General features: G+C 40.3%; 1 protein-coding gene and 1 pseudogene across 1 annotated transcript in view; one reads left to right on the top strand and one right to left on the bottom strand.

Moving 5' to 3' along the window:
• Window positions 1-296: 296 nt before the first annotated feature.
• On the bottom strand, window positions 297-568 carry LOC116285214 (large ribosomal subunit protein eL43-like; annotated as a pseudogene).
• A 4,138-nt stretch (window positions 569-4,706) lies between these two features.
• The window catches only part of SMYD3 (SET and MYND domain containing 3), a 550,148-nt gene continuing 526,906 nt past the window's right edge, over window positions 4,707-27,948 (top strand). Inside the window, exon 1 of the mRNA XM_015234799.3 lies at window positions 4,707-4,959. Within this exon, the coding sequence (XP_015090285.2) occupies window positions 4,799-4,959 (161 nt within the window). The 5' untranslated portion in view covers window positions 4,707-4,798. The remainder of the gene's footprint in view (window positions 4,960-27,948) is intronic.

Genomic DNA, 27,948 nt, shown 5'->3' with positions numbered 1-27,948 from the left:
GGATACAAAACAGTGAATACAAATTTAAGTACAAAAGGGAATATTTGGAATGAGAAAATAAATTACAACAAAATTATAAATTTTTAAAAGCTGATAAATACCACAAACATCAAAAAATCCAGAAAAAATAACATATGTTATTATTAACTATGATAGAGCCCCGTGATACCCTTTTTTCCTGCATTTTTTGGCTGCATACTGTCTTCAGTCATTTCTTCACAAGACAACAATTTGTTGTTGTTACACAAATTAACCTATTTATTTATAAGCTAGCAGTGTTTCAGATGGTGGAGCTTCTACTGGACTTTCAATTCCTTCAGTCCTCTGATGGCAGACTTTACCGTGAGGGTGGAAGTAGTATTGCAGGTCCAGGCACACCAGCTACTATTCATGCAGGAACCACAGTGCCGGGTCCTCATAGCTCATCCCTTCTTGGCTTTGCCACAGAAGGAACAAGTGTACTTGGTGGTCTGGCTGATTTCAGTTTTCTTGGCCATTTTCCTGAGGGAGGCACCATAATGGTCCAGTATTTACCCATTTTTCTGACCTTCTTAGTGCATTTAGCCATGTTGCCATAAACTAGCTCTGAGCCCAGAGAGCAAGCCAATTTTATCATTGGTTTCTATAGAAAGAGTGAAAAGATAATTTAGTCTTTCTTTCAACAAGGTTGATTGGAATTTGTTTTTTATTATTAATAGCTTAAAATTTCTTCTTTCAGCCTCTCAACTAATTGGTGATTCATGTCTCTAAATTCCTCTGCATTGTCCTGCACTGGTGGTGCTTCTCGCCTAAGGGAGAGACCCTTGGAGCTTTTATCTACCTCTACACTGTCACAGGGCCAGCTCAGCCAAGTCCTTGAAGTATGGTCCTCCCCACTCCCTGAACCCCACCTCTGCCAGTTTTGTCTTGGGTTGGTGAGTGAAGCCTGGATTATAGTGATCCTGAACAATGACTCATTTAGATCTTTCTCTTTGGGGGTCAAAGATGTGGTTGTGGAGGTAGTGCTGACAGTCTCAAGACTACCACCACGGAATAGAAGATGACTGGCAGGGCTCCATGGCTTCCACATACCTGAGACTACTGCTTCCTTCCTTTGTTAACTGAGGAAAACTGAGGGCCTTGGAAGGGGGCTTTTCAAGTGAGGGACTCTAATTATGAAGTTTCCTTAGCCTCTGTCCACCAGGCCAAGCAAGGGACAGTTGGTGACCTGTTTGGTAAGAAAAATGCTGTGCATAGAGTTGGCTACTTTCCAATTCTTGAAGCCTTCTTCTTCCTCATAGTTGGGGCCCAAAGACCCAACCTCTATACCAGTTTCAGTACCCAACACTCTAATCAGGAAATATTAAGTCATTCCAACTTTACATTCTGTGGCTCAAAATCAAGTTACTGTGGCTTTGTTACCGGGAAAAGGGAAACAAGAATTTCCTCGGCTCTTAGTCACCCAAAAAAAAGATTTTTGACGAGAGACAGAAAGCGTGATATAAGCAAGATTTTTATTAGTGAAGTGAAAAAGTAAAAGATAATACACTCCCGAGAATTGGGAGTAGGCCAATCCAAGAGAGGAAAAATGGCGCCGCTCTTTTGTTTTTCCTGTTTTTATATCCTAGTTTCGTGATTGATTGACAACTCAGGTCCCTGAGCTCTGGCACGCCCATCCCCTTTTGGGCAGGTTCAGCTGCAGTGTTTTTTTTTTTTTTCCCCAGCTGCGGTGTTTTGGTTTTAACAGGCTTCTTTTACTGGCCCTCATTTAGAGAAAGTAAAAATTTCTGGATTGTTCCTTTCCCCTTTCTCTTCCCCTGCCCAGTGCTCATTTCTCTCTAAACTACCTAACAGCTTCACATAGCATCTCAGTAACTGAAATTCTACCTTCTTTGTGTGGCTTGAACCTTCAGTTGAGGGGCTCATGCCTTTTCTTGTGGGTGCATTGCTCACAGGCACACAGCACTACACTCAGATTCATGGGAGCAACAACCTACGAGAACAGGGACTGAGACCCTACTATTCACTCATCTGTCAAATCTCTGCATGCTAATTATGAGCAAATCATCATTAAAGAGAACAGGAAGATGGGCGTTTGCACCCCTGAACTTGTCCCTCACTCTTGTAGGTACCTGCTGATGGAAATTCCTGATGCCAGATGTCTGCTTCTGAGATCAAATGTTTTGAATCTCTGTTGCCATATATGGTCCCAAATAAGATTTCCTGCCACAGCCTCTTGGACACTGAGCTTTTTTGGAAGCATGATCATGTCTTCTGGTATAAGCAGCTTGATGAGAGTCCCTAACTTCTCCTGACTCTGATGAAAGAATTTGACCCTTGTTCCAGGCATCTCTTGCCTGTTGTACCCCAGCAATGACAATGAGCGAGGAACAAAGAAAAATAACAAAGACATATATTTGCCAAATGCCACCTGTAAACTTCATTTGGAATCTGAATTAAACAAACCAACTCTAGACACAAACACCCAAACAGCAACAAAAACATTTATGAGAGTACTAGAATAATTTTTAAGGTCAGATGATGGTATTTTCTCCTCAAGATTTTATTATGAATATTTTTAAACATACTAAAATTGAAAGAATTTATAGTGAGCACTGTATATCACCACCTAGAATCTGTCTTTAACATTTTACTATACTAGCTTTACTACGTATCTATCCATTTATCCATTCCTTTATCTATCCATTAATCCATCTTATTTTTGGTGCATTTCAAAGTAGTTGCTAACAACCAGAGCTCCTAAGGCCTCGACACCTCTGCAATGGGTTGGCTTGATGGGCAGAGCCCAGGTGTTGCACTTTAGCTACAAAAGAGACAGGAAGATGATGACATTGGTACTGTTTCTTTAACACAGGCCAAAATAAGAGTTATTTAAACAAGCTGTCTCTCCCATAGAAATGTCCAACCAAGTAAACAATCAGGGGTGTAGGACTCTTCCATTTTCATTTCATAAATTTCTGGGATATTGCTTTTTTCTTTATGGCAGGAGATGGCTCACTACCAGCCCTACAGCCAAGTTCCAACCAGTGGGAAATGAGAAACATATAGGTACACAGACTAGGAGAAAGTTAGAGTGCAGGAGTGAGACATTCTTCTAAGACCTGGGCAGTTGGCTTTCTGGGTCTGGGGAGGGAGAAGAAGAAATACTTTAGAGGAAATGGGTCATGTCTGGCTAGCTGGAACCGCTGGGTCATCCCATCTGTGAGTATGGAGTCTAGCATAATGTTTTCCATGAAAACTCTTTTCACACTCTTTAGTACTTGGGGATATTCTATGGTAGAATTAGACTCTGGTTCTCTGGAACTCCTTAGGACATGTTATTTAGTTCAGTAAACAATTTTTGAGTTCCTTCTATGTATTATGCTTAATGCTAAGCCCTAGTATGAGATTATACTAGTAATATTGGTGAATGCTCAGGTATTATTCTATACTTACACACTTAAAAGTTTTAAGTCAGAATAATGATTCCTTACATTTGTATGGTTACTTAAAATTTTTTCAGAATACTTTCATAGGATATATTGTCATCTCTCTGTAAGGTATTATTATCTTCATTATAAAGTTAATAAACAGGCTTGGAAAAATTGCCGAAGGTCACACAGCAGAATCGGGACTCAAATCTGTTTCTTTGAAATCCTCACCCACTACTCTTTCCACTACACCAAAACTACTTCTAGACTACTTCAGGAAGTGCCAAAAGTCTGCCTTTCCAGGTTGTGAGAATCAGGCTACTCTTACAGTGCCAGAATATCACCTCACAGATTACCTACTAATTGCAAGAAGTAAGTTTACAATGAAGAATTTTAGTAGCCACTAGTTTAACCAACCGATCAAATTTAGCTTTATTAACAGTGGACACCAGACAATATGCACACTCAGGTATGATCTGAAGCATTATGAAGTGAACAATGTAATCTGCAGCGTGTTTTTGCTAAAAAAAAAACCGAACTTGAATCAAATTAAACCTCTACATTCTAGCATCTAGATCTAGCCTGAAGTTTACAGGAAATACAAGGAATCCAAGAATAAGTGAAATGACACCAGGAGAAATCAATTGGCAAATACAGAATGTGGAACATTTTGCAAGCTTGGAATCTTGAAAGAACCAATGTCATGAAAAAGAAAATGCATGACCTTCGACTGGACACCCCCCCCCTTTTAAGTTACCAAAGCCATAAATGAGTATTTTTTTGCTTACTATTACACAATGATTTTCTTAGATGATAATCTAGTTTTGTAGGATAGTACCCTTATTCTGAGAAAATGTATGTTATGGTTTTAATTATGATACGTTGTGTTGTAAAGTATTAGTTGTGATGTGTTATGATGTTTGCAACTTTCAAATGGTTCAACACAACTTACTTTCAGGTGGTTCAGCAAATTATACACACACACGCACACACATACAAGAAGAAAATGAGCAGAAACGGCAAAATGCTAAGAATAGTTTGATCTAGATGGAGGATATACAGGTGTTCACTGCACTGTGATTTCAACTTTCTACCTGCATTACAACTGCCATAATAAAATGCTGGAGGGGAAAGAAAAAACACCGCCACTCCTCGCACAGCAGCCTTAGGCAGGCGCGTCAGAGGAAGCCCGAGAAACGGCCAGAGACCTCGCAAGCGCCCGCGCGGACTCCCGCGGGCCTCCATCTGGGCATGCTCAGAGGCCCAGCGCGCCCGCCCCGCCCCTCGGGCGTACGTGCGCGCAGGGCGCAGGCGCGCGGCTCCCGGCAGCCCGTGAAGACGCCGGCTGCGGGACGCGGCAGACGCTTGAGGTGCTGGGCTCTGAGAGGATGGAGCCGAAGGTGGAGAAGTTCAGCACCACCGACAGGGGAAACGGGCTGCGCGCTTTGGTGTCGCTGCGTCCCGGAGAGCTGCTCTTCCGCTCGGATCCTCTGGCGTACACGGTTTGCAAGGGAAGTCGTGGCGTTGTCTGCGACCGCTGCCTCCTCGGGTATGTACGGAGCACCCTCGCCCACCTGAGCCCGGAGCAGTGGGGGGTCCGGGGTGCTGAGGGCGTGGGAAGGGGGCATTCCTCCCCGGGTTTCTCCCTGGCGGTGACTGCCACAGGGTCCCGGTGTGCTGTCCGGGTGCCTAGCCCCACACTCCCCCAGACGCGCAGCTCTCGGCGGACTCCGCCTGGCTGTCCCCTGGGCTGCCGCGGCGCGGGTTGAAGGGACCCCGGTCTCAGCCTCTGCAACTCTGCCCTGCGGAGCTGGACCCTCTACCACCCCACCTCCTTGCAGTAGGTATTGAGGAGAGCCGGTGGAGCAGAATTAAGGGGAAGCGTTCGGCCTTGGGTAATTTTACTGGGGAACAAAAAACTCTGTGCCCTGGGCAACAAGCTTCATTTGTTGCAGCTGTGAAAATCACAGTTGGTGGGGGAGGAGGGGAGTGGGACTAGGAATAATGTAAATTAGGTTCAGCTGAGGCCGCGCAGGTGAGAACCGGGCTTGCAGGACGCGAAAGAATCTTGGTCTTACGGATGACTTCGCGGTCCAGGTTCTGTTTGGCTTGGGGATACGAAGATGAACGGGACACCCCTAAGAATTCTTAAGGAGCAGGTAAGTGAGAAAGAATTAATTACAGTGTGCGAGAAGGGCTCGAATAGAGATGCAATACTGTGCTGTAGGAGCAAAAGTTATTGAGGTTCCCTGGTGTGCTTTGTATTTAATGGCTCTGCGGGCAGGTCTAACTTTTAACCACCTATACAGAAGCAAGAAATCACGTGAAAGTTTTTTTATAAGTCTGGAAACACCAGGCACATGGTAAGTGCTATGCAAAAGCAATTTGTGGAAATATGTTATACATATGCACAATCATAGGAATTGCATTCAAGCAACAAATGATATTAAGCTCCTCTTATATGTCAAGGAAGAGCTCTGAGATGGGTGGGATGATTTTTTTTCCATGACTGATCTTCCAGACCTGTTAACTCGGGATTGAGGGTGGATGGAGTTGAGGGGGTAAGTGCAAAGATCAAATCAGTAGCTTGACTATTAATATTACTATGTTCTTATTTGGTGCATAATAGAATTTATTTAATTTCGTATTTTAAAGTTACTTAATTGTATTTGTTGCTTCCTGAGGTAGTAGCAACAACAAGAAAGTCCATTGAGTAGATAATACTTCGAAGTTTTTCTAAACTGTGGTTGAAAACAATCCATTTCTTTCAAGGAATCAAATGCTGAAGGCCTCGACATTGAAAGTTATAGATATTTAATTCTCATTAAAGCAAATTAGAGAACGCTGGGGTCTTCATCCTGATAAATGCTTTGAGGGGTGTATCTAGAGTGTGAATGTAGTCCAAAACAGAGAACTTGCAGTTTCTAGAGTCCTGTAACATTAACTGATGAAGAAAATGGGAGTCATCTTGCAGATAAAACCAGACTGCCAAGTTATTTAGTAGTTGGAATACAAAAGTTTTGTAATGAATACGTGATGACAAATTATTGATTGGATTGTAGGAGCTGAACTTGAGTCATAAGACACATGCTATTGTTTGTTTTCCAAAATAGACTGCACAAACCCATCCCTTTGTGTGTTGGATACTTCTTGACTTACTGTAATATTTCATTACTGCTATCACTCATTTTTCTTGTTAGCAAGAACTATAATGATTTAAGTAAAAGGAATTTCATGAAAGAGTATTAGGGAGTTCTCAGCATTGTTTTAAAATCTGGAGGAAGCCCGGCTCTGAAAATGGGCAGGAACCAAGGAGGATTCCACAGGTAGAATCGCACTTTAGAAATAGTTGAGGTTGGGACCTGGGAGGCGCAGCACTCCTGATGCTTACCTGGTGATGCTCGGTTCTGCAGCAGGTACCATCAGTACCATGACACTGAACCTTACTGCTTCTGCTATATTTGGCCCCACTGCTGCTGCCACTACTGCTTAGGAAACGCAGTATTGCTGGGAAGTTGCTTTCTCAACCATGCTTCTTTGTGATGTTAGCTCTGATTCAGAGTTCTCAGTGGCTGTCCTGGATTGGTTGAGTTTAAGTCACTGCCTGCAAGAAGAAGATTTGCTGGAGGAGGTAACAGAAGTGATTGCAGAATTTGAGGACAACTAGGGAAGTGGCTGCTGAGTGACACAGTCTTAGGAAAAGGTTTGAAATACTCTTTTAGGAGAGAAAAGTGAAATGCATGGTAAGATATTGTAGGATTGCTGAGAAGTGCTGAGGGTCCGCTTAAAACTTGTGTTTATTTATTTAAAGTGGGAGCAGGTAGCAGGGTAGTGCTTTTTTCTCTCCCAGTGGTCATCTGTGAGAATTGGGTTTACCGAGGACTGCCCACTTAGTATGATGGATGGAGAGAGGCAGAAGGAAGTTGAAGTTTAGGGGCAAGGATGGGTGTAATCATAGACCATATTTCTCAGCTAGGCACTGAGGTCATGAGGAAGGTGATGGACAGTGAAATGTGATAGAATCAGTGGATTAGAGGACCTGATGTGCTTAAAGAAATGGTGGAGTAGTCAGAGGGTGGGATGAGTTGAGGCCGTACAAGTAGTGTATAATTTGGTGCAACAGGGTTTAGAGTAGGGCAGAAAGTGGCTGAGGGAGGGAATAAGAAAATAAATGTTGAAATTATCTGGAATCTGAGAAGCTGAGGTGTTAGATGAGTCATCTAAATAAGCGATGTTACCAGGAATGTTAGGCATTGGAATAAATAGTTTCAACAAAAGCAGAATTTTCACATTGGCTTTCTAACCCAGGGTTTAAGGGCTGACTAGAAAGAGCCAAGTGGAGACTGAGAGGCCCTCACTTCTGTTCAAACAGTGAATAAAAGGCATTGTTTGGGTTTACAGTTGACTTTGTGAAATTTACCAGCACCAGGTGCAAGTGAACTGCTCTAATGTTACAGACTTTTCCTGGGGAATTGGGCTCTGAATTTCGGAAGACTAGTGCAATACTCTCAAAGGGTAAAACCTTGAGAGCTGCCTGGAAGTCAGGATTTGCAGATTCCTGGGCAATGGCTAGTGGGTTTACTGGAGGGTTAACGACTTAGAATAAAATACAGCAGAAGGATTGATAATGCTGTGGGTTAGAAAAGGACTCTATGCATGTGACTTCCATTTTTCTCTCTAAGTGGGAGTTATATGATTCTTGCTTCTTTTGCTTCTTCCTTTTCTTCTGCAGGGAGGTTTGGGAAAGGGCTGTATGGCAGAGCCATAGGCTGAAAACTTTTGGTCCATGTGAGAGCCACAACACAGGACGTTGTTAATCAGACAGGATGAGCTGTTTTGTGGAAAGTAGTGAGTTCTCCTTCAGACAGCCTGGTGCTTGTTCAAGGGCTCAAGAACAGAGCAACCATGGGGATAGGGATGGAGGCTGGTGCCCAGAACTCAACAGTGCACGCTTGCTCTCACCACGGCCATTGTGGCTTCTTCTGGTACAGAGTTTGCAGTTTGCTACCAGTAATAAGGGATCCTGAGTTCCTGGAATGGCGACACATGATTGGGAACAGCCAGCCAGCCAGCCAACTGTGTCAGGTTTTTGTTCTAGACCCTTTTGTCATGAAAGAATCACTGATTTGCTCTCATTGGAATACTCATTTTTTTCTTCTACTTGGATTTGTCTTTTCTATCTGTACTACCATCTCTGAGACCTACTGAAACCTCCTGTAAAGCCATTGTATTCCTCACAAGGTGGCCTCTGACCTTCACAGAAAGAGAATTGAAGCAGCGGGCTAGTACCAGTGGTTTGACTGCTCTTAACTTACGTCATCATTTGAGGTAGCTGATTTCATAGGTCAGTAGTTGTCAAACTTCAGTCACAGGACCCCTTTACAGCTCTTAAAAATTATGCACAAGTATACTTGGCATAGCATTTTGGTAATTTTAAAAAGAAAGTTTTAATGTCCATGTATAGGAACTGGTAAAATTACAGTGTAGCCATGTTGTAGAGTACCACGTAGCTATGAAGATGAAAGTGGATCTGTTTATACACGTGTGGATAGATGTCAGTGACATTTTACTGAGTGAATAAAGTTGTAGAACAATATATGCATTTTAAATAAAATCTTTGAATATATGTGAAAAGGTCTAGAAGAACACTCCAGAATTCTAATATGATTATTTCTGGAGAATGGGACTTGGAGTTGGGAGGATACCCCTTTGTACTTTATATATTTTGTTTTTTTCAAAGCTTCTGTCATTTTTTGTAGTTAGAGATCTGTTATAAACTTTGAGAAAGTGTTTCATTTAGAACTGAATATAAGAGTGGTGCTGTTTGGGTGAAGATGCCTTTGAAATGCTTGCCAGTTTACATCTGTCTTTTCCTTTTTTTATTTTATTTTATTTTTTTGACTTGCCAACTGATTAGACCAAGTTTGAGCCTCTTTTTTTTTAAAGAGTTTTTTTTTTTTTAATGGAGGTACTGGGGATTGAACCCAGGACCTCCTGAACCTCTTGATAAAATGTAAGCCAGTTCACTGGTTGGCCATTGGCATTAGAATTTGAACTGAGAGAAGTAGAACTTCTGTTAGTGGTCTTTATAATTCTCCTTGTTCTGACTTTGCTCAAGCCTGGTTGGTTATTCAGCTTTTCCTTGGTGTGTCTGAGACATTACGGTATCCATTAATACACTTTATCCATTTTCCTCAGAGGGCACACAAGATAACTACATTTCCAAGCCTTCTTGCAGTTGGACTGGGACCCTGTGACTCAGTTTTGGCTAGTGGAGTGTGGGCTAGAGGTTACACAGCCATTTTCAGGTCTGCCATAAAATATCCAGTACCATATTGCCTGCTCCCTTCTTACCTTGCCTTGATAGCTGTGGAGGCCGAGAGTTGAGGTAGAGAAAACAAGAAGGATGAGTCATGGCAGAGGAGAGCGCTGCTCTGGGGAATTGCCCTGTGTGCACCAGATTTAGTAGGAGCTAGAAGTAAATCTCTGTTAAGTCATTTAAAGGAGTCCTTTTTTTACCTTTAATGTGCGTAAGAATCACCGGAAGATCTTGTTAAAGTGCAGCTTCTGATTCAAAAAGGTCTGGCTTGGGTGTGAGATTCTGCATTTCTAACAAACTCCTCGCTGGTGCGAAAGCTGCTCATCCGCTGGTCACACATGAGGAGCAAAAAAATGAAGGGGTAAACTTACAGCCCACTGAGTACTCATGTAAGCACTTACCCAGTAGATATTTTGAGCATCCTGAAATAGCACTGAGTAAGGTGAAAAGGAATTAGAGACTACACACACATAATCAAATGTTTAAATGATTCCTGAGTTCCTGTCTTCTCTTTTATATATCTTGGACCGGAAGTTAGTTTTAGTATTATGTGTGCAGAAAATATGAAATGAGTACCTGGAGTTATTTTAAAGATCATTTTGAACATGTACCTTTAGATGTACCATCATTTTGATGTCTGAAGTAGTTATGTGCTTGTCTAGCTACATTCATTGAAAAAGTCTAACCCCTTCCCAGCATAATTTAAAACATTAAAAAACATTTATTTGAAATTATTTCATATTTATAGAAAAATGGCAAGAACAAGAATAGTACCCCAAAAATCAGTGTACCCTCTACCCAGATTAAGATAACATTTGACCTCATTTGCACAGTCTCTCCTTTCCATCCTCTCTTGAGCCCCTGTCTTTGTCCACCACCCACACTTTCTTCTTTCTGAATATGTAAATTCCATATATCCTGGCCCTTATATCCTGGTTGCATATATTCGTAAACACTTTAATTTGTGCATTCAGGGAATAAGGATGCTATCATACATATAAACTTCAGTAAGTTTAACATTGCTACAATATTATCTGTATTTCAGTTTTATCAAGTGACCCAGTAATGCTCTTCATAGCATATTTTATTCCTTTCAGTACAGGGTCCCTTCTGGGGTCCAGTGTTGCATTTAAGTGTCTTGTCTTTGGCCGCCTTAAATCTGGAATTTTCCTACAGTTTTTCTTTGTCATATCTAACACTGACTTTTTTTCTTTTTAACAGAACATTCCTTATTTGGGGTATCACATCTGGAGGTTTACATGGTCCTTCCATTGATGGTGTTCAGGTGATCACCCAGTCAAGCTGTTGTTCTGTTTTTACACTGTGCACTGTTGCTCCCCACAGCCAGTCTGTGGGGAGACATTGTAAGCCTCCTTCCTTATTGTTTATCTCGTTATTATGAGTATGGACTCATGAATTTCCATTTTTTCAACGGTTTATTATTAATTATGTACCTAATTATTTTGGTACTCAAACTGTCCCAGATTTTTTTAATGTGAAACCTTTCAAGGTGGGTCCTGTGTCCTTGTGATACACCCTGAACTTTTCTTTTCTTTCCTTTTTTCTTCTTTGCTCTTCTCTTTTTCCTTTTCTTCTTTCTTTTCCTTTTTTCTTTTCTCTCTCTCTTTTTATAAGCACTTCTTTCCTTTTCTGACGTAACAAATGTTCCAGACTCATTCCTGTATCCATCCTGCCAAAACCCTGGAATCAGTATTTCTCAGAGGATTCCTTTTTTTTTTTTAATTAATTGAGAAGTAATATTAGAGACCAAGGTCTTAGCGCTAGATGTGTTCACTGCCACTGGGATGTCTTTGTTCTTCGACTCTTTCAGGGGACAGAGTTGGGAATTATGCGGGTCCATGCAAATATACATACACATATTTTAGAAGTCATGAGTTCACATCAGTACTTTCAATTCAGATTTGTCTCCTCAGGGTTCTTTCTTGCCTCTCCTCAGTCCATAATTGTGTATCCTTTCTTCCTCAGTGAGAACTCTGGCGTTTAAAAACCTCAACCTATTTACTCATTTGTTCAACTCTGTATATCATCTAAAATTGCTGCAGAATTGTTTTGCTCACATCATTATCAAAAAGATCCTATTTAAAACAGTACAGAATTTGTTTGCAGTTTCCCCTTCCCCTCTACTCTGCCAAAGACTGAGAATATATAGTTAAATACTGTTCATTTTATATTTTCTTGTTTACCTTCAGTGTATTTATTGGTATTCATTAGAAATACAGTTGAGTTCATTTGTTTCGCTTTGCGTTCAGTTTTAGTTTTTCTCCCCAATCCTTTTTGATTTAATTTTGTATTTTGAATATGTGGAACATTCACAGGCTTCCCAAACTCACACTATAAAAAAAAGAGAAGTGTCAGCCCCTCCCATATTCACACTATTCCCCACTCTCATCCCTAGTAGGTAACCAAGTTCATTGTTTTCTGGTTTATCTTCTTTCTTTTTTGTAAATATAAGCAAATACTTGTGTGCTTTAAAATTTTCCATTCTTACACAAAAGTTAGCCTACTGCATTTGCTCTTTTGCACTTGCTTTCTTCACTTAAAAAATCTACTGGAAATCATTCCATATCATATTTATAGGGATCTTTGTTTTTCTACCTCCATAATACTGCATTTTATATATGTAACATAGTTTCTAATTTCTTATGCTTGGACATTTAGATAATTTCCAGTATTTTGCAACTGTGAATAGTGCTGTAATGAATAATTTTGCATTTAGGTATTTTCATATTGTTGCAGATGTGTATTCAGGGTAAATTCGTAGAAGATTGCTAGTTCAAAGTGAAAATCCCTGTGTGGGGTGGTGCCATTTTACATTTCCCATAGCAATGTCTGAGAGTGCTTGTTTCCCTCAGCTTTGCAGACTGAATGTGTTGTCAGACTTTTGAATTTTTGCCACTCCAATGGGTGAGAAGTGGTATCTCAGTATAGCTTTGATTTGCGTTTAAATTGTACTATCAGTAAACTTAAATATCTTTTCATATGTTTAAAGGCCATGTTTATATCTCTCTGTGAATTGTCTGTATATATTTTTCCTGGTTTTCTGTAAGACTTCTGTTCTTTTTCCCTCCAAAATTAAAACTTTAAAAAATATGTTAGAGATATGTTAGTCTGTTTATGTTTGATAAGTATTGCAAATATTTTCAGATTGTCATTTGTCTTTTAACTTTGCTTGTGATAGAGTAATTCACCCATGTTTTCTTCTAGAACTTGTATACTTTAAATCTTTACATTTAGATCTCTGATTCATTTGAATTTATTCTTATGTATGGTATAAGGAATGGATCTAATTTTATCTTTTTCAAATGGCTATCCAGCTGTCCAATCACTTTTTTAATTTTTAATTTTTTTTATTGAGTAATAGTCATTTTACAATGTTGTGTCAAATTCTAGTGTAGAGCGCAATTTTTCAGTCATACATGAACATACATATATTCATTGTCACATTTTTTTTTCGCTATGAGCTACCACAAGATCTTGTATATTTTCCCCTGTGCTATACAGTATAATCTTGTTCGTCTATTCTGCATTTTAAAATTCCAGTCTGCCCCTTCCCACCCCCCGCCCCCTTGGCAACCACAAGTTTGTATTCTATGTCTGTGAGTCTGTTTCTGTTTTGTATTTATGTTTTGTTTTTTAGATTCCTCATATAGGCGATCTCATATGGTATTTTTCTTTCTCTTTCTGGCTTACTTCACTTAGAATGACATACTCCAGTAACATCCATGTTGCTGCAAATGGCGTTATATTGTCAGTTTTTATGGCTGAATAGTATTCCATTGTATAAATATACCACTTCTTTATTTAGTCATCTGTTGATGGTCATCTAGGCTGCTTTCATGTCTTGGCTATTGTAAATAATGCTGCTATGAACATTGGGGTGCAGGTGTCATTTTGAAGTAGGATTCCTTCTGGACATATGCCCAGGAGCAGGATTCCTGGGTCACATGGTAAGTCTGTTCCTAGTCTTTTGAGGAATCTCCATGCTGTTTTCCACAGTGGCTTTCCTTGCTTCCCTCTCCCACTCTTAATGATTTACATGTCTTCTTTTACAATTTTATGTTTATTCTTTTTGTAATTCATGGCAGTTATCTCCTTTCCAGTTATGAGTTTCTCATTTTTGTAGCATCCTGCTTCTTTTCTATTTAGAGTAGGCCTGTCAATATTTCTTTCAGCATGGGTTTAGTGTTGCTAAACTCTTTTAGTTTTTGCTTGTCTGTGAAGTTCTATATCTCTCCTTCTAAAGGATAGCCTTGCTGGACAGAGTATCCTAGGCAGCATCTTTTTTTCTTTCAGGACTTTGAATATATCTTGCCACTCCCTTCTGGCCTGTAGTGTTTGTGTAGAGAAATCAGCTGAGAGCCTTGAGGGCTGTAACTCATTCTTTGTTATTCTCTTGCTGCCTTTAGAATCATTTCTTTATCCTTGACTCTGGCCCTCTTGATGATGATATGTCTTGGTGTGGGTCTGTGTGGGTTCTTCCTGCTTGGGACCCTCTGAGCCTCCTGTACTTGGATATCTGATTCCTTTAGGTTTGAGAAGTTTTCAGTCATGATTTCTTCAAATACCTTTTCAATCCCCTTTGTTCTTTATTCCACTTCTGGAATCCCTCTTATGCATAGATTGGCATGCTTTATATTATCCCATAGGTCCCTTATATTGTTTTCATTGTTTTTATTTGTTTTTCTCTCAGCTGTTCTGATTGGATGTTTTCTGTTGTCCTGTCTTCTAGGTCACTTATTTGTTCCTCTGCATTATTTAGCCTGCTTTGTACAGCCTTTTAGGTCAGCTCTCATGTCAGCAAATGAGTTTACTAACTCTACTTGGTTCTTCTTTATAGCTTCTATTTCATTTTGACATATTTTATATCTCTAAACACCATTTCTTTTAGTTCCTTCAGTACTTTGATCAGTCCTTTTTTGAAATCTTGATCTAGTAGGCCATCAATATCTATTTCCTTGATTGTGCTTTCAGGGGATTTCTCTTGATCTTTTAATTGGGAATGGTTCCTCTGCTTCATATTGCTCATATTTCTCTGGCACTGTGGCATAAGGAGTATCAGTTATCTAGTTTTCCTGGAGATGGTGTGCTCTTAATGATTTTATCAAGAGGTCTTTGTGTTTTCACCCTGTGCAGCTGCCCACTCTGCCTCAGGTCGGTGCTCCGAGGGCAGGCTTGCAAAATCTCAGCTCCTTGTTAGTCTTAGCGCAAGTTCTCTGAGGTGCCACTGCAGAAAGATCCTATCTGCCTCGGGCTGTAAACAAGTCTCAGTCCTGCCTAGGAGGTTGTGGAGCCCCCGGGTGCGGATTCAGGTCTCAGTCCTGCCCCAGCCCGGGCGCTGCACACTGGAGGAGATGGCGGCTGTGGCTGTGCCCTGCCTCTCTTCTCACGAGAAGCACCAGTAATGGTGGCACAGGTCTGAGGAGACCAAGACTACGGTGCCCCTCCCCCCAGGGCACACCAGCCTTGTTGCTTTGCTTTTTTCGCAGTGTATGGGGGACCGAGGTTGTTCTGCTCTGTATTCCCTCCCAGCCACAGCACGCAGCACCCTGCAGTCCCCCGAGGCTGCATCAGTGCAGGCGTCCCAGTCCTCCGCCCGGCTCGCCTGGCCTGTCCCGGCCCCAGCTGCTGGCTCGCATCTCGGGCTGGGTGTCGCGGGGACACTTTGTGCCTGTTTAACTCAGTTCTGTCGGTCAAGGGGTGCTTGGGGCAGATCTGAGCCTCGGAGGCTCCCCCTTCGTCCGCTGGCCTCTTCGTTGGGGAGGGGAGACCCAGCAAACGAGCACCAGTCCTCCTTTGTCGCTCCCTCCCTGCGAAATTGGTCCTGCACTGTTCTGCTTTTTCTTCTTTCTTTTTTCCTTTTCTCCTACCAGATTTTTGATGTCTTTGTCTTTTGAAGAGGGCGATGTTCTGTCGGCTGAGTAGGTCCGTAGATGTCAGTTCTGGTGTATTTGTGGGAGAGGGTGAGCTGCAAGCGTCCTACTCTGCCATCTTGCTTCTCTGACCGTTTTTTTTAGGAAGATTATTTTTGTCCCAGTGATTTGCTCTGGTGATTATATTCTAGATCATATACTAATTGAATCTAAATCTTGACTTTCTACTCCATTCCATTGGTTTATATGTCTATTTATGCATAGGTACCATACTGTTTTAATTATAGAGAATTATAGGTAATTTAATTTCTAGGAGTAGTCTTATGTCATCTTCAAATATGTTGCTTGTTTTTCCATTTTTATGCCTCTATATGTTCTTTCTAGGCTAATTACTTTCTAGGCTAATTCTTTTTCAAGTTTTATGCCTCTGAGTGTTATTTCTGGGCTAATTACTTTGAGTCATGGCTCCAGAACAGTGTTCATAAGTAGTGGAGATAGTTGGCTTTCTTGTGGTGTTCCTTATTAATTGAGATGCTAGTTTTAGGACTGAGATACATGTTTTACCATGTTGAGGAAGTACCCATCCGTTTCTGTTTTCTCAAGAGTTGTAAATTAAGAATAGGTGTTGAGTTCTGCCAAAGACATTTTCTTATTCTGTGGAGAGTCTTAGGATTTTTTCTGCATTATGTGATGGGCCTGAAGACACTATAAGTCAGCAGAGCTGGCAGGAAGATGAGCTGACATCAAGTGGGAGAAAGCAAGAACAAATTGGAATCCTGTGGGAACTAATCACAACAATTGGAATCTGTGTCTTTGTGTCACTGCCTCCCCCCTCAGTGACAGTGGTGGCCTGCAGAAATTGCTAATGCAGTTTGCTACAGAGCTGTTCATGTACTAGGCCGCACGCTCTGGAGAAGATTCAGGGAGAGATACAGCTCTATCGGGCTGTACAAGTATGCTTTATCTCCAGCAGGTGGAGAGGGCCTGGCTCCTGCCCTAGGTCAACAAGGCAACCCATTAGATCGTGACAGTGCACACAAGTTGCAACAGTACCTGGCACCTTACATACACTATCAGAATGTAATGACACTTGGTGCGCTCTGCCTTCCAAATCTCACCCGTGTCTTTTGTGGCCAACCTTAACCTAGAATCATACAGAGAGGGAATTTTGGGAAATGTAGTTCCAGTTTGCTACGTTGATAAACTGCAAAAGCCACCACAGTTCATCCCTTGTCAACTGTACACACCTCATTTAACTATACTTAAGTGACAAATGCAAGCTCGCTCTCCCACCCCACCACCCTTCACACAACCAGAACTACTAACCCTCTCCCAAAAGGTGTAAACAAAATCCTGTTACCTGTCTTTGGGCGATTTCATTCTTTTTACAGCTGAATTACATTCTCCATTTGATATTCTATAACTTTGATATCCTGTAATCCACTGTCATTCTCCAGGATCCGTCTGTCTTTTACACTGACCATCCAGGCAAGTTAAATGAGGATGTGGGAGTAATCACCGCCTTTGCATTTCACAGGTCACTGATGATAGCATTACACCTGCTGGAAATGCAGTGTTTGTTTTGGTTTATTGTTTGAGTAGGGAAAGGCAGTTCAAGTGGCTTCCACTTGGACTTATTTTAGACTGTAATAGCCATTACTCTATGGGTAGGGGAACAAGAGGGGGTTCTGACAGTCGTTGACTATTCCAACTATGCTTTCTGGAACTGGAGAATATAATGCAGGGTGGACTTGGGGGCTTACTAAACCCACTTTGAGATGAATCTGACCCAAACCCCATGGATTCCCCTGACTTGCATAAGCTCGTATTCCTGAGAGGTTGGACCACAATGGTATTTTGGGTCTTCAGTAACTAACTTTAGTTAAGAGTCAATGTCTAGTAATCTCCCCAAAGTCTGGTTATATCCTCTTCCCTAGTGCAAAGTCATCCTTGTGAATGACTGTAGATCTTTCTTTTGGGAAGCCTAGGAGGAAAATTTCTATTATCCATATTTGACCGTGTGGTAGAGTTCTTCAAGGGGACTTGACCTTCCATTCATTCAAGGGACTCTGGGTCTGTGAAATGGCTCAAATCTGGGAATTGGTAGAGGGACCACAGCACTTTATTTTTGATGAATGAAGTCATACTTCTGTTTACCAGACTTAGAGCTTCTCCACTTACACTAATCAAGGAAGACTATAATAGTTTGCCTATCTATTTCAGTTCTAGGGTCACCTAGATTAATTAGACTATGTCAGAGATCTCCATAGTTCACATTTTTCTGGTAACTGTTTTGGCTGCTATTATGGTATCCACTCTCACCTTACCTAGAAACTCTCAGAGGTGGTGAGCGTAGTTCTGGGGAGGATCAGTAGTCCTCAGAAAGGCACTTAGCATAGGGGAGGCCTTTGCAGCTTCTTCAGCAAAGGGAGACCAACCTCTTCAGAGTGCTTTTACTGCTTAAGACAGTTCAGCATCACTTAGGAGTTCAGAGTACCAAGTTTCATGGGTATCTGCCCAGACATTTGCATCTCACATTTAGGGCCCCACTCCTTACCAGTCTGTTCCCTAACTTTATGTGAATTAAACATGTAGGTTTGGAAATTCAGTTCACGTCATTCAGTTCTTCCTACTCCAAATGTGGTCTGTGGATCTGGGCATCATTATCAACTGGGAGCTTGTGAGCAATGCAGTGTCTTATGCTGTACCACAGACTTACTGAATCAGAGTATACATTTGCTGCACATAATCTCAGGATATCTGGGTCAGTGGTATTTACATTAAGCTGAGACAAATTGATTTCTCTAAGTACTTTTAAACTTCAAGTTTCCAGCAGCCCAGTTACTGAATAAATATTTCCTTTGAGATTATTTTGGGGAATTCTGTAATTTTATTTTACTTTCAAATCTACATATGCTACATCTAAAATTTTTGCAGATTAAGTTTTAGGTGATTTCTCCTTTCCATCCATCTGGGAGTTCCCCACTAAGTCTTGGTTAGATGTGATAACTCCCTCTGGTGGACAATGTCATGAAAAGCACACAAACATTTTTCCAAATAGGGAGTGACTTGGTTTTCAGCTATTATTGCAACTGACTGCTTCAGTTAAAAAAAAACCAAAAACCAAAAACTTAATATCCCTGAGTGATCATCTTCATGACCCTCCTTCCCAAACTGTCCTCGACCTCTCACATTTACCATAACTTGTTTTGAATTTGAAGCAAAGAAATCCCCAAGTCAAATTTTGTCATAAATATCTATATAAAACTCACCATAATGAAAGAGCACTGGACAAACTGACATGGTAACAGTGCCTTATTAATAATGACCATGTTATTCACATTGAGAGTCAAAAACTTAGGGAGAAGGTATAGTTCAGTGGTAGATCTCATCCTTTAGCATGTGCAAGGTCCTGGGTTCAATCCCCAGTACTTCTATTAAAGAAAAAAAAATTAATCAAAAACTGATGTTTGAAACTGGTAGTCAAACTTGAATTTCTAGTGATCCGGGGGAAAGATTTTGCTTGCTGATCTATTTATAATGGGATTTATTACTATGAAGATTTTGTGTAAATGATTTCTTCCCTAGTTTTTGCTATAGTAGTTACTTGTTAGGATTAAAACAATAAATGTGACAGTGAAATAACATTGTCTTTATATCATTCTAATCTTAGAACTGAAATAATGGCTTTCCCGGCAGCACAGCTGTGTGTCTGAACAGTTCCTGAAAAGGCACATAACCCATGTGATAAACACCTTAGATGTTTCCTTTTATAAGTAAAAATTGTCGAATAAAGGCATTATTTTACTTGTTTAAATGCAGTAAAACCAAGAAGGTATCCTTTTCAGAGTTGGCTTGTTGTCATTTTACTGTTATACACACGGCCTATTCATGTGTAATTTTAAACATTTAAAGGCATTTATAGTCCTAGGTTAGTATTGATTCTTTTTTATATTCATTACTCTGGTTGAGAGTCATAATGTATGGCGTTCTCTGTTGTTGGCCATCGAGGCAAAAATGATAAGATAAAATGCATGAGGGGTAAAGAGAGATTGATAGATCAACAGATTTAACTTCATAAAAGTTAAACATCTGTATGTCAAAGAACTATCTTATAATGGGAAAGCCAAGAAACTCAGGAAAATCTTTGCAACATAAAAAGGCACATACCCTTAATACATAAAAATTATCCATGAAGTAATAAGCGGAAGCAACTTACTTATGAAGTACTCCCTGCTTTTTGGGACTTTTTCGCTCTTTGGCTCTAAACAATTCTGATCTTCACATTTCTCTGTGGGAGAGTCTCTTCTGATTCATACGTTCTCAACGTTGGCTACACACTGGGAGCACCTGAGCAGCTTTAACAAATAGTGATGCATGGGTCCCACCGGAGATTCTGTTTTAATTGGTTCGTAGTGTGGCTTGAACACAGAAATTTTAAAGCTCCCCAGGTTATTGTAATGTGTAGTCTGGGTTGACAACTACTATATTTCTTTTTCATCTTAACTGACTTCCTTCTCTGCATCTCTGTATTCAAGGGCGAAGGTGAGATTGTCACAGCTGGGTTCAGTCAAGCTACTTAATGCTATCCATAAATAATTCTGTTGAATTTCAAACTGGATATTACATTAGCATGTTCTGTTCACATTTAAATGATTGTCATATGTAGGACAAGCACGTATTAAGTTGAATTTTTAATTTGAATGGTTGTGATGTTTCTCACAAATGAATTTGATGAGTATATCAAAATTTAATTCTTGTTAGCACTTTTCAGCTACTGTGTTTACCTCTTGTTAGGAAATAGATGTTAATTAGAAAGATTTATGTTGTACAGGTGATCAATAAAAGAAGGCTTGAGTATTTAGGCAACAGTCTCTGGGCAATTTTTTATTCTTTGACTGTATAATGTTGGATACTCAGCTTAGGTACTGAAAACTTAACCATTTTACAAAAGACCTTCTTAAAGTCTGTATCATTGGTTTTCACTCTTGGTACAGATTTACCTGTGGAATTTTGAAAAATATCCAGATGTCTGGGCCACGTCTTTAAAGTTCCATAGGTAAAGCTGATGCATAGCGTGAATTGAGAACCTTCAGGAAAGGAAAAGGCAAACTGGTTAATAGTATACATAAGTGGCATAGACAGTAATTATGGGGGAATCCCTGATGGGGAGATGCATATAGATTCCCTAGCAGACCATTTTGACTGCACTGGCGTGTTGTGTAGAAAGTTAGAGGGGGTAGGGTTGGAATAAATTCTGGAATACATAAGGTCTTGATGGTCAGGCTAAAGAATATGAGCTTTGATTTCTAGATATCAAGGAGCTCATAAAGATTTTTGAGTCACAGTGTGAATATTAGTGCAGGGGTACTGATTGGGTGAATGTGACTGGGGAGAGATGTGGAAAGACCGAAGATGGGAATTCCAGGCAAGAGAAAATTTGTTTTACTCTAAGTTTGAAGTAATGAAGGCCAGAGTTAGGAGGGTCATGGAGAGTCTGGCAATAAAGCAAGTCTTTTTGAGAGAAGAGTTGACCGCATTCGTTGACTGATTATCAGGCGAGGGAGGAGTGAATGATGAGGGCAGGGTTCTGAACTTGAAGTGCTGGATTATAATACTAATAGTAATGATAGTACTGCTATTTGAAGTCACTGGTGTGGGTGAGATCTCCAGGTAACAAATTAGGCAGCAAAAGATAATTCTGTTGAGGACCAGGATTAAGGAAGATCAGCTTCTTCGGATAAGGTTATTAAATAAGGTGACAGTTCCCTTTTGAGGGGATTAGGTTCCACTGTCTATGGAAGGTAAGTAATTTAATTCTCTGAGCCTCAATTTTACCTTTTTTGAAATGAAGAGGGCTTGAAATAAAGGGATTGAATGATTTCTGACATCCTTTAAAAACTTCTGCAGTTGTCGAGATCATTTCTGTACTTGCTGCCTCTTCATCCTTTTTTATAACAGCTCTACTGAGATGTGATTCATATACCATATCCATTTAAAGTGACATAAAGTAACATAAAAGACCATTTTATCCATTTTAAACTGTGGCGTTAAGTATAATTCAGTGGTATTAAGTATATCAAAATGTTAAGCAGCCATCACCACAATCTTAGAACATTTTAACCACCCTTAAAAGAAACCCTGTACCTTAAGCCTGCCTCCTGCTGTAAATAAACAGAGGAAAACCCTGAGATCAAACTCTTGAATTCAGGTTCTTTTCCACCTGCCTTGTAACCAAGTGAGTGAGTCCACAGCGACCTAGAAATAATTTCCAGTTGTAGTCAGCTTCTTGCCATTCTGACCCACTAGGTGGCAGTGTGGGAACACCAGGTAGGAGAAGTGGCTGGAGGAGTCTACCTCTATTTGTACACAATTACAACAGGCTGTACACGATTATATCTATTTGTAGTAGTAGGTGTAGCTGTAATGCAGGCAGCCTCAGAGGACTGAAGGTCTCCTGCTTGAAGATGTTGCTAACGCAGAATATTGTCTTTACCAGCTGACCGTGTTTCCCAGTCATCTAAACCTATCTTCGCATTCCTATCTGATGTATCATTTGTTAAGTGCAGTGGCCCCTTCATCATTTTCATTACTCTGTATCTTGGAATCCTGTTTGGTCTTCCAGCCAGTTTTTTCATTTTCGCTTTTGTGCCAGTAATTCCTTGGGTCTCTTTTCACCCTTTCCATTGCTTTTCCTTTTTTCTCCCAGCCGTGAGCACTCTCTACAGTAGTGATTCTTGACTGGCTGCACGTTGGAACCACCTGGGGGAGATCTGTAATGTCCTGATGCTCAGCCTACACTCCAGATCTGTTAAGTCAGAATCTTTGAAAGTGGGATCCAGACATTATTATTACTTAATCTCTAAATTGCCGACTAAATATTTTTCTGTCTTTATCTTTTATGCCGTCTATAAAAAGTGAACTATTTTAACTAGATCCACTCTAAGTTCATAATAATTCAATATTCCAAGTGGTGTATGAGTCTTGACCTTTTTCCCCCTTAATTGTCTGTTGCTAGTTCTTTTCATCCTTACCTGGAAATGTCTTTCCTCCATTCCCACTGCCACCAGCCTAGTACTGCCATCTCAGTCAGTGCCCTCCAACCAGAGACTACGGGGAGCACACTCATGGTTGATCAAAGTTGAGCTTGTTAACTCATTGCAGTGAGAAAAAACACACACTGCGGGCGGAACTGTGGGGTGTCTGAGAGGATGTTAGAAGGGATTTATTATAGGATTTGGCTTGCGTTAGGTGATTTGGAGAGAGTTCAAGGAAGCAGGGCTTTGCTCTGGATTGGGTGCTGTCAAGAAGGGGAGCAATTCCATGATTAATAAATCTCACCTAGAGGGCAGACGGAGTGAAATGAGGCTAGAGCTGTGATGGGTAAAGAAGCAGCAGTCACCTGTATTAGCCAGGATGGGGAATGTTTGGTCATTTTTGTGGCTTGGACAGTGTTCACAATTTGTCCGTGTTCAGTACGATTATAGAGAAGTCTTGTTTTTTGTCTTGATCCATCCTGGCCGCAGAGTAGCTTTGTCTGACGCTGATGCTCTGTGAAATTGTTAACGTTCAGCAGGAGGACACCACCAACTAGCTGTGAGAGTCGGCCTTTCCCAGCAACATTATAGCAGAGCTGATGGTGCCAGGCCAGCTTTGGCAGTCAGGGGCCGTCTGCTCCTAGAAATGTTTCTTAGCTGATTACACCTTTTCATAGATCTTGCCTACTTCAGTTTGTTCTGTGAAGTACTAACATATTAGTCTCCCTTAAATGTCCCTTTAATGACAGAGGCATATCATCAAACATAAATAGTGGTTGTTTCTAACCTAACCTAGTCCCTTGTGTTATCTTTGCTGATTATGTGCGTGAGGGGAAGCTGCTTAATTGCTCTGAACTTTGTTTTCTTTATCTTGCACCTTGCCTCAGGGTATTCGTAGAAGAGAGAGAGCCCGCGTGAAAGTATTTGGTCTGTAACAGACCTTCTTACTTAGTGAATGTTCTTTTCCTGCTCTGCTTGTTGGTTTCCCTCATTGACCTGTGGCATAGCTAAGTCCATAATTTAGCCCTTAATTTGGCTGTGATTTGACTTTGTTATTTCCCATTGGTTTTAGCTCCCTTGAGGACTGGGACCTAATCTTATTTTTCTGTGAATTTCCAGGGCCTAACACAGTGCTGAGCACACAAGCATCCTTGGTCAACATCTCAGGGAGCGAGATTTGCAGGGTTATGAGAGCACTGTGTTACAGATAACACCTGAGACATTTTCTGCATACTTTTGAAACTTTCTCCTTCCTTCAATTAATTACCACTTTCTGTCAGTTGATACTACTGGTTAAGAGAGCTAGTATATTTTGGGCTCCAGGCTGAATTCTTAGCATCAAAACCATAAGTCTATATAGTCACTGGAAAGTTTATATCAAAATAAATGTTCACAGGTGAGTATGTCATTCACCTGTAAAAGATGACTTCAAGCCCAAAGAAAGTAAATTTTAAACATAGGGAACTTCATACCAGTGTGCTTTTTACTCTCTGCCTCAGCCTACACACAGCTAACTACAGAGGTAATTTTACATAATTACTTATCAGTTATTTATAATTTTGAATATTGGCCTTTCATGTCTCTATGTCTTTGAGTGACACAAGATAATGACACTGTCTGATCTATTTTTATTGTTTAACGATTTTTAGAGTTTTTGATTTTCAGCTTTTTTATCTAGGTTACTCTCAAATTACTGTCTAATAAAGCAACTTTCTCTTCTGTCCTTTTTCTTTCCCTGTAGTTGTTCAGTCTTAGGCATCTTAACCCTTGGGTTTCTTCTGTTTGCTCATTCATAAATAAGGGTAATATCTACCTCATGTGATCTTCATGAGGGTTAAGTGAAAGAACACCCGCGAGTACCTGGCATGGTACCTGGAATATCGCCTGTTTCTCAAAGCAAGACGTACAGCTGTCAGAATTAGCTGGGGGTGGGGCTTATTTAAAAAAATGTTTCTCTGTGCCACTCCTCAGAATATCTAGTATTTTAGGCACAGTAATCTACATTCTTACCAGACTAGCTGGGTGATGTTAGTACCCACCAAATTTTAAGGTTGGCTTACCTGCAGGATAGGGACACATTCCTTTTGTAATCTGTCCATTGCCTACTTTGCCTTATTGATACTAAAGTTTGAGAATCCTAGGGCCAAATAAATCTTACTTGGATGTGAGTATTTCCAGCAAATCTCCATAAAAGCTTTATTAAAGTCCTTACCATTTTTTTTCTGAGATAAGCTCAGACTTTTTTCTTAGCAAACTTCACTTTTGTCTGTCTTAACTTTGCTTTTTGATTGAATTTCCTGAACTTGACCTTTTTTATATTGGAGATCTATAATATGATCTTGTGTTGGTTTTAGTCAAGATATACAACTCAAGCTGACAGATGATTCTAGAAGTCTGTTTTAAAATGTCCATGTAATAACTGTCTTTAATCATTAATTTATCAGTCACAGAGCAAATACATTGATTTAATTTTAGTTCAGAGTCCCCCCCTTAATGAGCAGGATGTAATGAGCAGTGCACTTGTTGAAGATGGGTTTACTGAGCAGTCAAATGATTCATGTAGCTGCTAGGCACAGGACATGGTAAAAGACTATGAAGTGGAGGCTGAGTTAGAAACTGAGTGTGGTTTTCTATGGCACACTGACACCTCCTGTAACTATTTTTATTATATTTGGGGGCATCTCCTATTTTTTTCCTTTTCCCTTTTGCATGGCAACATACCACTCGATTATCCTGTTTGTTTAAAGTGGTACTTTCTCATAGCTTATATCTTTTATCCCACATACTACATCATATTTTATTTAATTATTTGAACCACTATTTATTAAACAATTTTCTGTCTCCTCTGGAAGCTCTGATGCAGGAACTATGTCTTGTTCTACCCATATATCCCAATTCTGACTGTTCTTCCTTATGTAAAGTAAATTTCTCAGTATGGTTCTAAGTCCTGTTTTCTTCATTTTTCTTTTAGTACAGGTAGATAATTTTATTTATTTTCTTATCTTCGACACTGTTTGATCCTCTGCCTTCCTTATAGGTCCAGTGGCCGTCCTTTTTGAACAGAGTTATGCTCCTCTAAATCGATTCTCCTTCCTTTAAAGGTTGTTATTTGGAAAACTGCAACACTGTTTTTGTCTCTGAGGCTTAATCATTAAAATAGTGAAAAACAATGGTACACATTAAAATATGAAATACTACTTGGAATTAACCACAAAATACTTGGACTGCTTTGAAATTTTCTTTCTTTTTATCAGAAAGACCCAAAATAGCTGAATGGATGAAAGGGGAAGGGTGGGAGAGAAAAAGAGAGAGGGAGGAAGGAAGGAAAAGAAAGGTACTGATTATGTTTTCTCTGAAAGCTCATTGCTGGTAAATACATATGTATATATTTTATATATATAGTATATATATAATTACATATATATATATATATAATCTCCTGTGTTGTGCCATCTTATTTGCCCCATGCTCTTGTAAGAAAGCTGATGTCACAGTTATATGAGAGAACATAATTATACAACCCTCTTTCCCATAAATAGTCCCTTAAGCCTTTAGGTCAGCAATGGAGATAACTTCATGGGTGCTCTTCCAAAGAAGTTCTTTAGTTTCATTTTCAGAGAAAGCAGTCTTTGTGTTTGCATACAACAGTGCTTTAGTAAATGTTGTGTATTTAAGAGAGGAGTAGGGTACCTTTGAGGGCCCAGTAAGTATTTTGATGTTGGTCTTAAAACATATTTTCATGCTGTGAATGATAACTTGTGATAAACTGATGCTCTGGGTTTCTTAATGGTTGTTCTGTTCATTGCCAGTTTAGTATGACTCATTATGTAATGTTCTTTAATGCTTTGCTTGAATTAATGTGAATGTTTTATGAGAATACCAGGTTTCAAGGACTTATCAACAGCTTAATTCTCAGTTTAATGGTAAAGCACATCAGCTGAGGTATACTTATCATCAGAAAAGAACTCCTCCTTTGATTACCTTAACTTAAAAAGGAACATTATAAAAAGAAGTCATCTGGGTGCAGTAGAAAATCAGTTTTGTTGCTGTGAACAGTTAATCCTTTCTAAGTGTACAACTGGGTTTTGTTTAGGTTCAAGAGAGGGGCAGTGAGATCAGTCTGGCTGTACAAGAACATATGGTCTAAGTCAGAAGAAGCCTGACATTTGGGGTAACTAGTTTTATCCCTTTGGGAAATCTACTTACAACATAGAGTCTTGGGAGTCTTAGAGGTTCCCTGATTCACCCTTGCTTGTGGCAGTGTTTTTTCTCCTCGTTCGTGACTGGCAGTCTTCCAGGATCTTAATGAACTTGTCCCCTGGTGAGGAATACGTGGCTTTGATTTCCCTGCACCTGAAATTGGAGCAGTCCCTTTTTTCTCACTATCTCCTAGGTTATTGTGTTTATAAAATATATGTTAGATGTCTGTTTGTTCAGAGGCTGGCCACTTCTTCAGAAAAAGGTGCTGTACTGAGATGGAGTAGCTGTTTATCCCAGGACATGTGAGAAGAGCAGAATGTGTGCCTCTGAGTGAGGGTGTGGAGAGCCCACCTTGGTGGCTACTGTGAGGTGAGGGAGAGGGCTTATACTTGGCCCTGATCTAGGCCAGGAGAGGGGATAAGGTGGCTTCTAGCAGCCGTTGGAGCTGTGGAAAAAGTCACATGGATGCTTATGTACGTGCTGGATCTAGATACGTGATGAATCAGCTTATGAAGAGATAAAAAGTGCCTAATATGCATCTGTGACATTGAGGGTTGGGTCGGTGCGGAGGACTGCCATGGCTTTACACATAGCACCCTTCAGTGAGATTGTAATGTAAAGATTATATGTCCTAGCCTGACCCAGAATGTCATGTCACCTCTCATGGCAAACTGACAATCACTTTGGTGAGAGACACTGTGGGAGTATTTGAGTTCCACAGAATCATGTTAAGATGGTGTACTGACCTGAAGGTGTTTGGAGCAGATTTATTTCATCCATTATTCTACATACATCACTGCTTCCCTGTTTGCTATATTAAAAATTGAGGTCTATAGAAATCTTTTGGGAAAACAAAAAAACAAAAACCCAACCTTACTTGGATTGCAGAGATTTGCTTTCATTTAATCAGAAAGGCCCAAACAGCAGAGTGGAGGGCGGCAGGAGGAGGGTTGATTGCTGTTTTCTGCGAATGCTCATTGCTGGTAATACTTGTTTTTGCTGTGCAGTGCCGTCTTCCAAGAGAGTGATGTGAGAGCCACAGTTGTATCAGAGAGCACAAACACACAGCTCTGGCTTTCTCTTAGACTAGG

This window comes from Vicugna pacos, chromosome 23 (assembly GCF_048564905.1).
Source record: "Vicugna pacos chromosome 23, VicPac4, whole genome shotgun sequence".
NCBI classification, from domain to species: domain Eukaryota; kingdom Metazoa; phylum Chordata; class Mammalia; order Artiodactyla; family Camelidae; genus Vicugna; species Vicugna pacos.
The sequence above is the reverse complement of the archived record's forward strand: the minus strand, read 5'-3'. Positions and strand labels throughout refer to the sequence as shown.